The following is a 15170-nucleotide window of genomic DNA, read 5'->3' as shown; positions in this document are numbered from 1 at the left end:
TATCTAATCAACACAAAGCCAGGATATGTTGTAGATAAGAGCTCAAGTAGGAGAAGGTGTGTTTCACAAGATGAAAAAAATAATTGGCAGATGGGGAATCGAATAAACATCTGACTTTATTAGCAATAGATATTGTGAAGGAAAACTGAGCCCTTTTGTCCGACTTGGCAAGCCCAGTCCAGGTTTGTAAGCTTAATGGGAAATAGAAACACATAGGAGGTGAATGAAAAAGGTGAGAAAAGCAGAGAAAATCTACTTGAGCTTGTTTGACTTTGCACTGCTCCAAATCCTTAGAGACCTATTACCAGGACCTACACACTGCATTATTAATCTGAAAAATGTTTGCATCTGTGAGCACTAAACCAGTCTTCAGGACATTATTAAACTACGCAGGTTTGCAGCCCAAACACAACGTTGAGTGGCCACAGACATTCATTATCATGTATGAAACACAAGTCAATTAAGAATTTCCATTGGCAGCTGCTCATTAACAGACACAAGCAAAAGATAAGTACGCTTTGTGTTTGTTTTGAATGTGTGTGTGTGTGTGTGTGTGTGTGTGTGCTAGAAAAATTACAACCATGTGCGCACACACACACAAAGACACACACACACACAACACACACACACACACACACACACACACACACCAATCTTATATCTGATCTGACAGAAATCAAACTGGGTCACGGCCTTCTGTACTACCATGGAAACCGTGTCAAATTCCTTGATGTGATTCGTTGATGTTAAATAAATGAAGAACTTCAATGAAATTGGTTTCTTTGTATGAGGAATGGGATGGAAATGGGAATTCATTAAGGGAGATTTATTTGTTGACATCTTCTGGCTATGTCACTTTTGATTTTCTGCTACAGGGTCTTTTAAAACACACCAGTACAGGCAAAGAAGAAAGAGACACCATGTGTAACTCCATTTAATTTAATTCCATTCCATCTAATATAAATGGGCTCTTTTCACAGTGACCTCACTACATGGGATGCGTGACTGAATACTGCATTCAGCAGCACCTGATGAAATTGACCCATGCGTTAAAGCATACTGGCAGAAGGACGGGAAACTGCGAGTGTGTGCGAAGAGAGACGTCCAAGAAAACCAAACAGCCTTTAGAGAGGGAGAGAAATGAGGAGAGGAAAGCGAGAAAATATAAGGTTGAATGAGAGGTTGGGAGAAATAAAGAGTAAAGAGCATATTAGGAGGAAATGGTGAGAAAATGACTATTGTGGCGACACATTAATATAATTTTTACAGGACATTAGCTTAACTGAATGTGACGACAGGTATGAGCCATGGCCTCAAAAGTAATCAGCACATCCACCTGCTACTTCAGCTCAAGGTTAGAAAAAGGAAGGAATGTACAGTAGGTATATACACCAGGATATAGTCAGAATAAAAATACGTCCACCAAAAACCTATACTGCGTCAGCACACAACAGGAAAGGGCAAACCCCAAAAAGCACAATCAGTCCCCTTTAAATTATACATTTGAGAGTTGAAAATGTAGTGGTATCAAGGATTTTCTCTTTATTCATGCAATTGTGTTGTAAGAATATAACTTTTTTAAAGAATATCCACCTTCTAAAAGATGTTTGGGGTATTTCAACAGTGATCTTGACACTAATATCGACTACAGATTTTGAAACTACTTCAGGGGATAGCCTTTTAGCTGATTTTTAGCCCTTTGTTTCTGGAGAGTTATTCTCTCCTCGTGGGGAATAAAAACTATTTTATGTGGTATCAGGAGCCTTAAAGTATTCTCAGTGGACAAGCTAGATGAGCAAAGCTGAGTATATTTACAGCAGTCGACTAATAAGGTTAGCACAGAAAGCGAAGAGGAGAGCACACTATTACATGCAATTTGATATGCTGATGTAGCATGTATCCTCTAAATGATAATTGGAATGTGTTATCTTATAATATATTAGTGTGAAGATCCCTGCTGGAGTGTATAATGATGCCTCTCTGCTTAATAAGTGTGGATCTTTGCATGTTTGAGTGTGTATCTGTATAGCTGCCCCTCATTATCACCCTTTTACTTGATATTATTAACTTAACTCCTAATTTCAAAATGGTATTTCCCTAAGGAAAAGAAAATCCTTAAGTTGTATCTTGTTGCTCTCCCTCCCTCTACCTCTTTTCCTTCCTTGAGTTCATCCCTCCCCGTTTTACCCACACTAACCGAAGATAATCACCCCAAAGCGAGATTCTCTATTAAATCTGTAACACTATTTCACAGCCACAGAGCAATGCAAGGTATTATTCGTATAACCCGTTCCAACACTAAATTATTCTTTGACAGCCCTGTTAGGGAGATTACTGCACTAACAGGCACCAACACACACTTGTGGGTACACACACTGCCACCAGACAAACCAACCACACTATACACACATTGTTGTTCTGCAAAAAGGTGCAGCACCGTTAATGAGAGACATAGAGGATGTCACATAGAGATGCAGACATAGAGAATGTCAACCAGCATTGCAGTGACAGAGGTTTGAAATAATTTAATGGAAAACACTAAATTAATTAGATTATCACATTGTATAGCAAATCTAAACAAGACTTATGTATTGAAAAGAGTGTAACTGCCTTACACAATCAGACAAAGAAAACATGTTCAGCTCCCTGTCAGGGTTAGGGGGAAACAGGACTCAAGTGCAGTAAGGAGGAGGGATTCAGGGTTTAACAAAAAGTGAGCTTTATACTAATAAAAAGCTGAACACAAAACTATGGTAGCAGGCAAAGTACAAACAAAAGGTAAAAGTATCAAAACAAAACTATATGAAACCACAAAGGCAAAGTTGGACAAGGGAGTGCAGACGATAGAGATCAAGACATGACATGAAGTCCAACTCATGGGAAGAGTGACGGGGGAAAAGCGACGACGAACCAACAAGGGAAAGAAAGACTAAATACAAAGGGACTAATCACAAGACAAGACACAGCTGGGGAGGGGAGGCAGAAACACGAGGGCAACAGGTGACAACAATGAGACAATCAGACAGGAGGGAAACCAAAGACAGGAAGTAAAACTCAACCAGACACATGGAGGGAAACATTTCAAAGTAAAACAGGAAACTACAAACACAAAAAAAGGATCATAACACTCCCTTATTTATGTACAAGGTTGAACACCAATTATATCTTGAATTTTTGCTTACTATTTTGTAGCTGGAAGACATGTTATCAATGCAAGGCAGGTTTCAGTTTGATGTACTTAATTAATTCTCTCCCTTAAACAAATCACATATGAAATGTGCAGAAAGAGGAGGCGAAAAAGTCGATATGCCCTTCTGAGTTGTCTTTTGTTGTGTGCTCACAGCAAAGAGGTTTAACTGCAGCCCTGAACCTCTGATGAGTGTAGGTTGAGCCTGCAGCCAGATATGATGAGCTGCAGACAATATGCAGAGCTGGAAACACACTGCCAACTCTGCTACATGTTTTTCAGAAACCCTGACCAATTGAATCTATATTTTATTCACTCAATATTCTCCCAAAAATAGGCTTGGAAAAAAATGAAAAATGAAATATTATGACAGCAAAGGAGAGGGCTGTGTTCAATGAAGATGCACACATAATATTTATCTTTCATACAATTTGAGGTCTCTATCAACAAGTTTAGTTTGATATAAAACAAGGGTACTTTACGCAGCAGTTTTACTTTCTATAGTAATACAGTTTCATGAACGTGGCTAGCACGATATGAACAATCTGACAAAGCCTTCAAATACTTTAATATTGTTTAATATTATATTTATTTGAAAAACCTTTGTGTCTTTCCCACTTCTAAAACCAAACATCCATCCCTGTCATTGTTCAATAAGCTCTAAATGTTTTAACATGCTTTCGAGTGAATAATAAAATGCATGTTTAATTTGTAGGGGCCCACACAGAAGAAAAAAAAGAATCACCTTAGTAGTGTTTAAAATAAATTAGAAGCTAATAGTCAAGGTCACGGTGCCAAAATAAAAACATAATTGGTAAAGTACCCAAAAATACTTCTAAACTAAAACTAAACTAAACCAGCATCACTGTCGGGCAGGTAATTACCGGTCCCAGCCTTGAGTGTTTACCCTGTAAACACTATTACACACAGAGAAAATGGTAAACATGAGAAATAAGAGGAAGGATAACTTAATATGATCCATTAAGACATCAACAGATACAGCTATGGCAGCTGGGAAGACTGAAGAAGCAGCTTTCCTCTGTCTGGTGTTGCTTTGCTAATCTCTTTCCGTGTCAGTTAGGATTACAGTGATCAGGTCTCACAATTTAAAATGCCGTTGAAGAGCAGACATGGCAAACATCATGACAGGTTCCTGTTTATGAACATTAATCTTTAAGCTGGAGATAAGAGGGTGATTTAAAAACACTGACCAAAGAGTCTGTGTACATTTCCTCAAGGCCAACAGAAGCCTTAATGCACCTCTGATTAAAGTCACTAATCAATTAAAATGGGATCCCGCCATTAAACCAAACCTTCTCCTAACTTCACAAACGATGAGTACACAGAGCCTGCACGCAAACACACATTATAGATTCGGGATTGTGTGTTTCTTTGTGCAAACTTAATGGCAGAGCCATCAAAGCAGGAGACACTAATTAGCAAAGACAGTCTTAAAGAGTTTGAGCTATCTCTGGAGACAAAGATACACTGATGAGAGGTCCTTTGTCGGAGATGAAAGGTGTCTGAAAACTCTGGCGGTCTAGTTTTTGTCTAGGTGGCAGGAGATGAGAGGAGAAAGAAAAGACAAGAGAAGAAAAAGATGAAAAGAAGTGAAAATAAAGATCTATAGCTCGCTTTGACAAAAAATAGTTTGATTGTTTTATCTGTGTAGGGGTATAGTGGGACTATTTCTTGGTTAGGTGCAGTGACTCCCTGCCAAGCAACCAGTACACTTCAGGTATGGATTAACACAAATATATCAAATGTAAATAAGTAACACTTTGAGCTGCTTCTAGGCATATTTTGTCATCTTCGGTAAGAGGTAGGCAAGTTCTTCCACCTGTTTCCAGTCTTGAGGCCAAGCTAAGCTAACCTGCTGCGGCCTGTGGCTTCCCATTTCAAATTCTGCAACATAAGCACGCACGCATAGAAAGCCACTCATATCTTGTTGTTGTTTATGCTCATGCACAGCGATTCAGCTCAAATTGAATGACCTAATGTCTTATCTCCTGGGACAGGGATCCAACCATGACACAGACCAAATGAATATCAATGAGTGCAGGTTACCAGCCATGCCAATCAGCATCTGCTGCAAAGGTCAAAATCTTCTAACAGTGTTTGTTGAACACCCAGTTTGTCTTAAATGCAACAGTGACAGAGTTCCATTTAAATACATTTTCCTGCACAGAATAAAGAAGTTAAACCGATCAGTACTTTACCGTTGGGGCTTTCTTCGTCAATGGCAACAATGGTAGCAGGTGGACCCGATCGAGAAAGCTTACATTCTGGGAAGAAAAACAAAAATGGAACATTCAGTAAACATGTGTACATTGTATTGTTAACTTCTACATGTCAGTTATAGGAAAGCGAAATGTGTAAAACTCAACGATGAAGAATAAGGATGGTTACGGGGAAAAAGTTTTTAAAGTGGTTTCTTCTTTTAAAATAAGTGGCTGCTGCAATCACTCTGTCTCGCATGGAAAGGGAGCTTCAGCACAGCGTGGTGTACGTCTCAGTGAGAGTGTGGTTATGAGTGGCCGTAGCAAGTGACTAAAAGGAGTGAAGGTGAATGATCAGAGGAGAAAAGCACTGAGGTGAAAGTGTTTAGAGGAAGAGGGGAAAAGTGGATAAATGAATAAAATGACAATGTTGTTTTAGAGGTAGTGACCAACACCATTTAAAGGAGTTGAAAAGCAAATAAAGGAAAAGTTAAAAAATGTGGCTTTAAGGACAAAGCAATACATACTTAGAAAAAGTAAAGCACAAGCCCGGTAGATAATCTATAGCTTATTAACCTCATCCTTCTCCCTCAGTGAGAGGACATGGGTTTGGTGGGAAAAGAGCGGAGAGATAATATAATTGGAGTGAAAAAGGTGAGAGTGAATTGACAATGAGAGGAGACTAAAGCACATTTTTTTTCATCAGTAACGACAGTAGAAGCCTTCTACCGCCATCTCTGCAGGGTGAGCGGGGGTTAATAAACCAGCACTGTGACTGAACACACAGTTAGCAGAAGGAGAAAGAGGAGATAGTTCTTACCCTCATACTGCCAGTCTGCAGTTTGAGAAATCCCACCACGAAGGAGTGAAGGAGACGAGGAAGGAAGCAGCCGAAACGACGGTAGGAAGAAGAAAAAAGGAGAAAATCATGAAAGATAATAATTATCCTTCAGAGCAGAGCAACATCACCAATCGAAAGAAGAGGGAGGTCAAACATGAAATAGTTCTGAGGATGATGTTGACGGAATAAGGTAAAAGTAAATAAGAACAAATGTGCTTGTGTCTTTAAGCCTTTCCCACCTGCATTCAAAGCCACCACGCTACCTGTACTACTGTATTAACCCAAGCTGAAGGCCCTAAAATGGTCCAATTCAGAAGGGGGAGAAAAATATTTAAGGATTCTTCTTTACCTCTCTGCCAGAAAACGAAAAGAACAAGAACACCCTCATTCACCAGACTGGGCAAACCTATTGTACAGCTCTCAAGGATGATTTGATGAAAAAAAATCCCACAGGGAGTCTGGGAGACGGATATCTGCTCACCTAGAAAATAGACTTCAAGGCAAAATAATCAGTTTCCCTCACTCTGTCTCCCTTCCTCTCCTCGATTAAACATTACAACTGTGTGACATCATAGATTATCTCAGGATTCATTGGTGTCGTCCCTTGTTTCTCGCTATGGGAGATAGTATTGAGTGTTCCCAAATACAGATTTAACTGTCCGAGGATTCATAATGAGCTTATCCTATTAGAAGAAAAACGATTGGTTTTGTAATTTGTCATTCTGACAAGGAGTCAACCAATGCTTTCTTAGCCAACAGGCAACTTGAATTAAAAAACGATCCTCAAACCAGAGAAGATACTTGTGCAAACTACATGTATGTGTGCAAAACATAGTGGAAACATCTATGATATGTGATAATATGTGGCAATGATTATATAAAAGTACATAGATTAAGTCAGACAACTAGATCAAAAATTTAGCAGGGTCCACTTTCTATTTCAAACAACCGATTGAATGCGTATAAACAAAAACAATGCTCATCATCCATCCAATTCATATCCAGTGTAATTATTGTCCCTGCTCGCCTGTTAGCTAGCATGCTACATTACACGTGGTGTTCCTACTAAGCCTTATTTCCAATGCAAAAGGCTTCCTTAAGCTTTAACACAAAAATGTGCGAGTCTGGGATTAATAAAGTCATTCTTATCTTTTCTTAAGTGTGCACGCAAAATACATTTACAGATACTGACAAATAGATACACAATATACAATTTGTTTTTTAGAGGTGCAAGTGGTTCTAAGGGAGCCAGGCTAGATGTGGCCCCTGCTTCAAATCTGTTTGCTAAATTAGGCGTCGCATGAACACTAGGCTGGATTGTGCTTTTAGTTTACTGTGGAATAGTTTAAGAGCCAAAAATACCAAATATTACTTGACAGGATTTGCCAACAGCCACCTGATGATGACCAACATGACAATTGTTTGCCACCTGCTCACTGAAGTCTTTCCAGCAGTTTGAAGTATCTTCCTCTTTAGGTTCAATGGTCATGAGGTTCATGCTGTCCCTTTAGTTCCACCTCTGTGTACAGGTGCACCCCGACCAATGGGCACCCTCATTATCTTTCCAGCCACATACACGGATTGCATGATTGCTTTTGCCTTCGTCCACCATCCAAGGTCTCTGTAATTGTTCCCCGTTACCCTTTTCGGGATTTTTCTATGGGTGCATCTCAGGTTAGCAATGCAGAAAAGATCTACGAGGCATGGAACAATAGTCACTAGTTACATCACACTCCACCAGCTGGCCTGTAGGTGTGTGTGTATGTGTTTGTGTGTGTGTGTGTGTGTGTGTGTGTGTGTGTGTGTGTGTGTGTGTGTGTCAACAGCAGATGACAGATGTGTATCCCCTGCTTGACTGCCTTTTTATCCTTCAATGTAAGTTGATGCTCCTCATTTATTACTAAGCAGCCATTTGTTCTCTATGGGGCATCTCTGTCTCTCTTTCTCCTCTCGGCTTCTTCCCTCCTCTGTCTCTTCTCATCTGCGTCCTTCCCTCTACCTGTCAGTCTGCTTTCCCCCTCAAATGATAAAAATTAAATGGGATGAAACAGTAAACAGTCTGGATTTTAACCTGAAATGACAGATGAACACGATTCATTTTCAAATTGATTTCAAATTGAAATGAGCTAAATCTTTTAAAATCTGTATACCCGGAACAAATAGGTAAGGCTCACTTCAAGTCTAATTTGTAACTGTCTAGGATACATTTGAAGAAATCCTTGCCACTTCTTTCAAGTTAAATCTTGATTAAAAGTAATGCTTCCATGTGTTTGCCATTAGGTGTATGAAATGAAATACATTGTCACACATTGTTACATTTTATAATCCGTTTCTGTCATTTCCTCTTTGCTTTGTAAACTCAAGGTTCATCAGGATGAAGACTCAATTTCAGAGAAATGCAAATCCTCTGCTATCCTTCCACATAGGTCACAGGCACATTTCCTCACAAGCATGCCCTTGTTTGTATGAGATATCCAATAAAAGGGCCCCTATATACTATATCATAGTTAGTGTTCTCCTGTATGCAGGTACTTATCCCCTTTAAGTGTCCACCCATGTTCACCCTCAAAGGTTTTCTCATGCATTTCCTCCCTCATTGACGTGTACTTGTCTTCCTGTAAGCACACACATTTTTTATATATCTACTTTTTCAAAGTTTCTGTAATAAAATAATCACTGAAATGACTTTGTGCAACAGGAAGTGAATACATCTATCTAATGCCAGGTTTCTGTCAAGCTGATGAAAAGCTGCACAGAGAGCTGTGTGATGGGAATGAAAGGTTGAGCGTTCAAGGTGTTGAGAATATATATATATTTTAAAAATCTTTGAAATAGACTTCTCTGTTCAGACAATATCAGAAGCAGTCAATGAGAAAGGCATGCTTCTTTTCAGATTTATCATCATCACAATGACTTTTAATTTCAACCTGAGAGCTTTCAATCAATACCTTCCTTATTTACTATTCAAATTATCTCCATCTAAATTTGGCAGGTGGGCTTGAGCAGGTAACGGGTTGCCAAGGGTGAGAGGAAAAACAGTCCCCATTAGGGAAAAGGTGACAAAGAAAGAAGAGACAAGGAGGTGAATGTGACTGCAGCAATCGCCTGGGAATGAAAACAGGGCTTGATGAAAACCTATATTGTTGTTCAGTACACAAAGACGCACGCAGCTTAGCAACTATATCACCATCACACAAACACGTACCCTCAGGCACGCTGCTTAGGAACCATCCCTTCAAGACACAACTCCATGTGCACATTCACGCCACTTTACACAGTTTACACAATCGAGCCTGTCTGCGCTCACACGCTCACACATGCTAGAGTTACCATAAAATATACATGAGGACTCAATGAGGCACCTGGACATGCTGATTGTGTTTCAATTGTCGAATGAGTAACTGCAAAGAAAAGCTGCCTAAAATAAAGCCATCGTACAGTGTTTTGCTGTTGTCACATTAGTCAGTCCGCATTCATTTAGCTTCTATAAAACCACTTATTAATTTAATTTACATTAGGTTTTTGGACAGATCCATCAAAACAAATTGACATTTTAACAAGTAAGCCTAAAGGCGGGCTTCTGGTAGAGCCATATGAGCTGTTTCCCATAATTTCCTTTTGCTAAACTAGCAATAGCTACAGTAGCATCACTTTCAAATATGACAGGGCTTTGATTTCTACCAGACTCTAAGAAAGTGTTTAAAAAGAATCCATTAACATGAATATTTGGAAGGAACATATGTTAAGCAAAGCAATGGAACATTGTGGGAAGTGCCTGGGGAAATTAGCACATGCTTGGGAGAGAAAATCCAAATACTAATTATGGCAGCAGTACATCAAACTCAAAGAAAAACAGCAGCTGAGTGTCCGCAGAGGTTAACTCCATGGCACAGAGTAAGTTGACAAGGACCAGCAGAAAGTATTGGCAAGCTGCAGATGCTTTCTTTCCAAGTGACAGTGAAGAAGAATACCACAGGCATCGGAGCTATTGCACTGGCCTGCTTCCACTGAAATAATTGACTTGTTTTATCTGGTGATATTTCGGATTAGGCCTGTGAAAGATGCACTGTTGGGCCCACTTCACAGAAGATTAAAAGTAGCAGGTGGTCTTCTAAAGATTGTATTGTTACTTACTCATCTTTGTTATCCAATGGGGAGTGGGTATAATGATATTGCAATTGTAGTCAAGGAAAACAAACAACCTTAAAGCAAAGGTTCGACACTTTGGGAAATGATTTACTGTCTTCCCTAGAGTTGAGAAGATCAAATCCTCTTTTGCTATATGCCTTTTCAGAATAAATATGAAGCTTGAGCCTAGTTAGCTTAGCTTATTTTAGCCTGGAAACGGGAAAACAACAATAATTGGCTGCTAACTTTCAAATTCCAGGCTTGACATTTTCTTACAAAATAGTTTCTAAAGCTATATAATCCTTTATTTTTTTACCGTACCATATTGTGAAAACATTGTGCTTATTTAAAGTAGCATTTGTACTTGACTGCATCCTACTTGTTACCATCTGTTAAATGGTCGCTTGGCTACCTTGCCTGGAGTCTAGACTGTGATTAGGAAAACCCAGTAACAGTGAACTCCAAAAAATCCTGGAATATAAAATAAAAAAGGAGGTTCTCATCTCGAGAGACATCTGTGTTGATCAGATTCCTGAAGAAAGATGTCTTTAGAGGAAGGAAAAGTTCCACTATTGACTGATGGCCACAGAGTAAACATTTTATGATGAAACTGTCCAGTCTGGTGAGCAACCCTGAAGTGAAATTGATAGTTTGCAGCAGGAAGTGTCTGCCATTTATATGAGAACTGAAATGTCAAATCAATGCAGTAAAATCTGCCGAAATGATGTGTTTTGAGTTTATTTTTATTTTTTACATATGCAGACAATGAAATGAATGAGGATTAATGCTGTAACAGTGACCTAATATTTTGAAAAATAAGAGTGGGCGTGTAGCCATTCATAGTGTTGAACAGGGTTTGCAAGTTAATTACAAATTGGGCCTTTTTTACACAACAAAATTATGATGCAAAGCAGTGATAGTAATTTCCTTTTTTTTCTCACTCAGCTCATGCACGCACTTAAAAAGTTTAGCAACATAATTCCGCTTTTAAAATATTCATACGCAATCGTTCAAACATGACGGTTGACAGGAGTGTAGTCAAAGGGTTGAAATACAGGAGCATGCAGTCCGCAAAAAGTGTGTTTTTCCTCTAAATGTTCTCATGTATCATGTCCTTTTTAAGCTTGCTTCAGCAGGTACACCAATCTGCACCTCTCCCTCGGGTCCGATTCCTCTCCGTCTTCCCTCCGCTACCAAACCGGCACAGCCATTCATCCATCACCCATTCATCTCTCCATCCGATCCATTCATCCATGGAGGGCAGACGAGGTAGAGAGGGCACAATATTGAAGAGGTGAGGGGAGACTTTTCAAACACAGAGAAGAAATAGAAGGGGAGGATAGGTTGAGGAAAGACTAAAAAAAGAGAGGGTGGATGGATGGATGGATGGAGGGTTGTGGAGAGAGGAGTAAAAGGAAAGGATTGTAGAAGAGACACAGAGTGACCTTGTGTTAGATTGATGTATCTCTGGAGAAAACGGATTGTCGACCCGCTTGTACACACACAAGGACACACATACACACACAGGCTCAGTGTAGGGATCACCACTTTGTCACTGTGCTGGCTTATCCATTATCCTGACTCTGTCCTTCTCTCTCTCTCTCTCGTCTCTGTCTCAGTATGTCAGCCTGGTCCCGGCCGGGGAGGGGTTGAACACGGCTGACAGCGGTAGTGGTAAAAAGGCTGTAGTTATTCTGGAAACGCGGTGAAAATACAAAAACACCCCTCCAGTAACCCCTAATGCTCTTATGGCTGCCTGGGACATGGTTTTCTGTTGGCAAAGCCTGGATTTAAGATCTGCTGTAAAAAAAAGATGAGGATCAAAAAACATCTAAAAAGGGAAAAGTTGTACATTTGGGGTAATGCGTTTATTTGATTTCTTTCTAGGAAAAAGATGAGAAGATCAATGACATGTCTTTGCTTCGAAGGAACCCTGCTAAGTTATATAGAGCAATGATTTGAAGACACTGTGATATGGGGAAAAATATTCTCCAAGATGCAATCCTAAAAATGTGCTCACAGACGAACTCCACAGGTTACCTTTAAGAGCGAAGCTTAAGTCAGGATGTATTGAGGCTGGAAAAGAAACCTCCAAAGCTAACCGATTTATTCTTTAACTCATATGTGAACAGATATATAAAACAAACTTGCTGAGTTATTTCTTGAAAAGAAAAGAAAAGCAATAGTTTTCCAACACCTCAATTAGGTTGCTGTGTCTATACAGCCTGCACACAGGACAGTACCAACACTGAATGGTTACATGTTGTGAGACGCTGGTTAAATGGATAGACTGTTGTTAAGCAAGTAACGGTTCAAACATGCCCCAAAGAGAAAATCACTCATTTAAATGTTTCCGTTAACAAGTCCTATAAATCAATCTCAGATTTTTTATTTATTTTATGCAGAGCGAGGCTCCCAACCTCCAAAACAACGAACACAACTCACCATTTTAGACTAGCTTTAATGAATGGTGTGTCCTTGTGTTAAATGTTGTTTCATTAGCTCAATTTTAATTTTAGTTTCATCTTTTCAAAGGGTCTTTGAGCACCTGTAAAAGCACATGATTAAATGAATGTATTATTTCTTTAAAAGCACGTTTTTTATATGTTTTCTTGTGTTTTGTTGATGTCTTACCCATATTCTTGTCAGTACTTTATCTAAATAGTTTTCCACTCAATGCAACTTTTCAGTAGGTATTCCAATACAGACGGAAGTTCTCTAAAGTAATATGAGCTGTAAGTGTGTGTCAAGGACAGAGTATTGACTATACGCAAAAATGTAAGCCGCAGTCTTTTAAAAGCAATATATAGCGATGGAGAGGGCATTGAGAGTAGAGGCAGCACAGGGTGAAAAACAGAAATAAATGTGAGAGGGAAAAGTTCAAGAACTAAAGAAATACCAATCTAGAGAAATACGACTCTGCTTTAGAGATGGGGGTTTAACAAGGAGATGACAGGGTCTGATAGGAGAAAATGGTCGAACAGAAAAAAAAGTGACAAATGGAGAAGGAAGGGCTGAAGTGAGGACGGATGGGAGAGCTGTTCACTTGGGATGAAATATCTAACAACAAAGGAAAGCAGTGATAAATATTAAAATCACCTTGAAAACTTCAACTCCACCCACATCCTCACACTGCCGCCCTCACACTTGCTGAGACACGCACAAAATATGCCATAAATCTGCACTGCAAGCCCTAGACACTGGCACCGCGGACATTAGTGAAGTAGCATATTTGTCACGAGCACATATAATGTCCTCCTCCATCACACCGACATGTCTTGGGTGGACACATTGTCACAGACGTAGAATCATAGGCTTCACAGAGGTATTATCTCTTGCACGCTTTTGCGTCTGGCTGCATTTGATGGTACATGCATTATTCTGCTTTTATGTGGAGGTTGAGAGTGATGAAAGTTCAGAAGGTAGTTGCTTACGTTGCAACACTTTCCGTGGGCAGAAGAACAACCGGCAATATCAACAACAAACATTCTGAACTCAAAGTACGATGAGTTGATATCAGCAGGTGGTATACTGGGACATTGAGTTCCCATTGGTATGAAGGAAAGTATTATTTTGTCTAGTTCCATGTGGCAATAGCTGGACAATTCATGCATCTGGTTGACTTGCTAGACCAGGGGTGTCCAAACGTTTTTCATCGAGGGCAGATATCTGATCCTAAGTTCAGTTATAAGTTAGCAAAATCGATCAAATGTAGTTAAATGAGACTTGAAATGCTCTAAGAAAAAAAGAGCGTACATCACATCTCTCCGTAGGGTTTCATTTATTTTGTTGGCAGCTCATTCCTTAAAACAGAAGCTTTAGAGTGCTTATAATAAGAGGAAATATCAAGGCGAAATATCAAGCTTGTTATGCAAATAAGTTATTGGGCTTTTTAAGATTTGTTAGGAAATGTTTTCAACTTAAATTGACTGAAGTTATTTGAAAAGCTGGCTTATGAACACATGAATACTACTGAATAATATAGTTAAACATATATATTTACGAAGCACAATAAAAGAGAAGCTCAAGTTTCCTCTGTTTTTCATTATACTTTTTGGATTTGCTGAGGGCCGAATCAAAATGGCCGTAGTTTCGACACATGTGCTAGACCATAAATCCTATAGTTTAAGTCTCCATTTGCTTTATCAAAGCAAAATAAAGTTACCCTGATATATTTGTATTTATTAGTAGTACCATGAAGCAAAGTTAGGAGCAATGTCTACTAAATTGGCATGTGACAATGTTCATAGTGAGACATTGCGATGGTTGATTTTTGGGGTGTTTTTGTTCTGGGGGAAGGTTGTCTTATAGACTAATCCTATAGACTCAAGGTGCTATCATTTTTATCAATCTCTCTATGTGTATCTCCCTCTCCACTCTGCTTCACTGACTGCGGGCTGGAGCTGCTCTTGTCATCAAAACTGTTCATCAGTCAATCATAGAGCACAAAACTCAAAACAGGAGCTATATCCACCAATATGAATGAAATGATGTTTGTCAAGGGCATTTGTAATTGAATCGTAACGCTTGCTTGCTCTTGGTCTATCGCGCTCACACACATACACAATTATTTATTTCCTCGCTGTGTGTTTCTCTCAAGTGCCTGTTTTCCAGAAGCAGTATGCAATTACAACCGTCCAAGCCGGTTACAAAACTAGTTTGAGGATTGCTTGAGACAGCACTAGTGTCCACCTTCAGTTGTAGATGCAAATTTAATTTCCATGCCATTGATAGCACCACTACAAACCATCGGCCTGGTGTTGGGGAGCTGGCATTGTTAATCGGCCCAACCATT

General features: G+C 39.4%; 1 protein-coding gene across 1 annotated transcript in view; it reads right to left on the bottom strand.

Moving 5' to 3' along the window:
* Positions 1 to 15170, bottom strand: part of pcdh15b (protocadherin-related 15b) — a 144423-nt gene that overhangs the window by 103069 nt on the left and 26184 nt on the right. Inside the window, exons 3-4 of the mRNA XM_063894181.1 lie at positions 6227 to 6241; positions 5407 to 5472 (exon numbers count right to left, since the gene is read on the bottom strand). Of these exons, the coding sequence (XP_063750251.1) occupies positions 5407 to 5472; positions 6227 to 6241 (81 nt within the window). The remainder of the gene's footprint in view (positions 1 to 5406; positions 5473 to 6226; positions 6242 to 15170) is intronic.

This window comes from Eleginops maclovinus, chromosome 10 (genome assembly GCF_036324505.1).
Source record: "Eleginops maclovinus isolate JMC-PN-2008 ecotype Puerto Natales chromosome 10, JC_Emac_rtc_rv5, whole genome shotgun sequence".
Taxonomy (NCBI): domain Eukaryota; kingdom Metazoa; phylum Chordata; class Actinopteri; order Perciformes; family Eleginopidae; genus Eleginops; species Eleginops maclovinus.
Note: the sequence above shows the minus strand (reverse complement) of the source record. Positions and strands in the feature narration are given on the sequence as shown.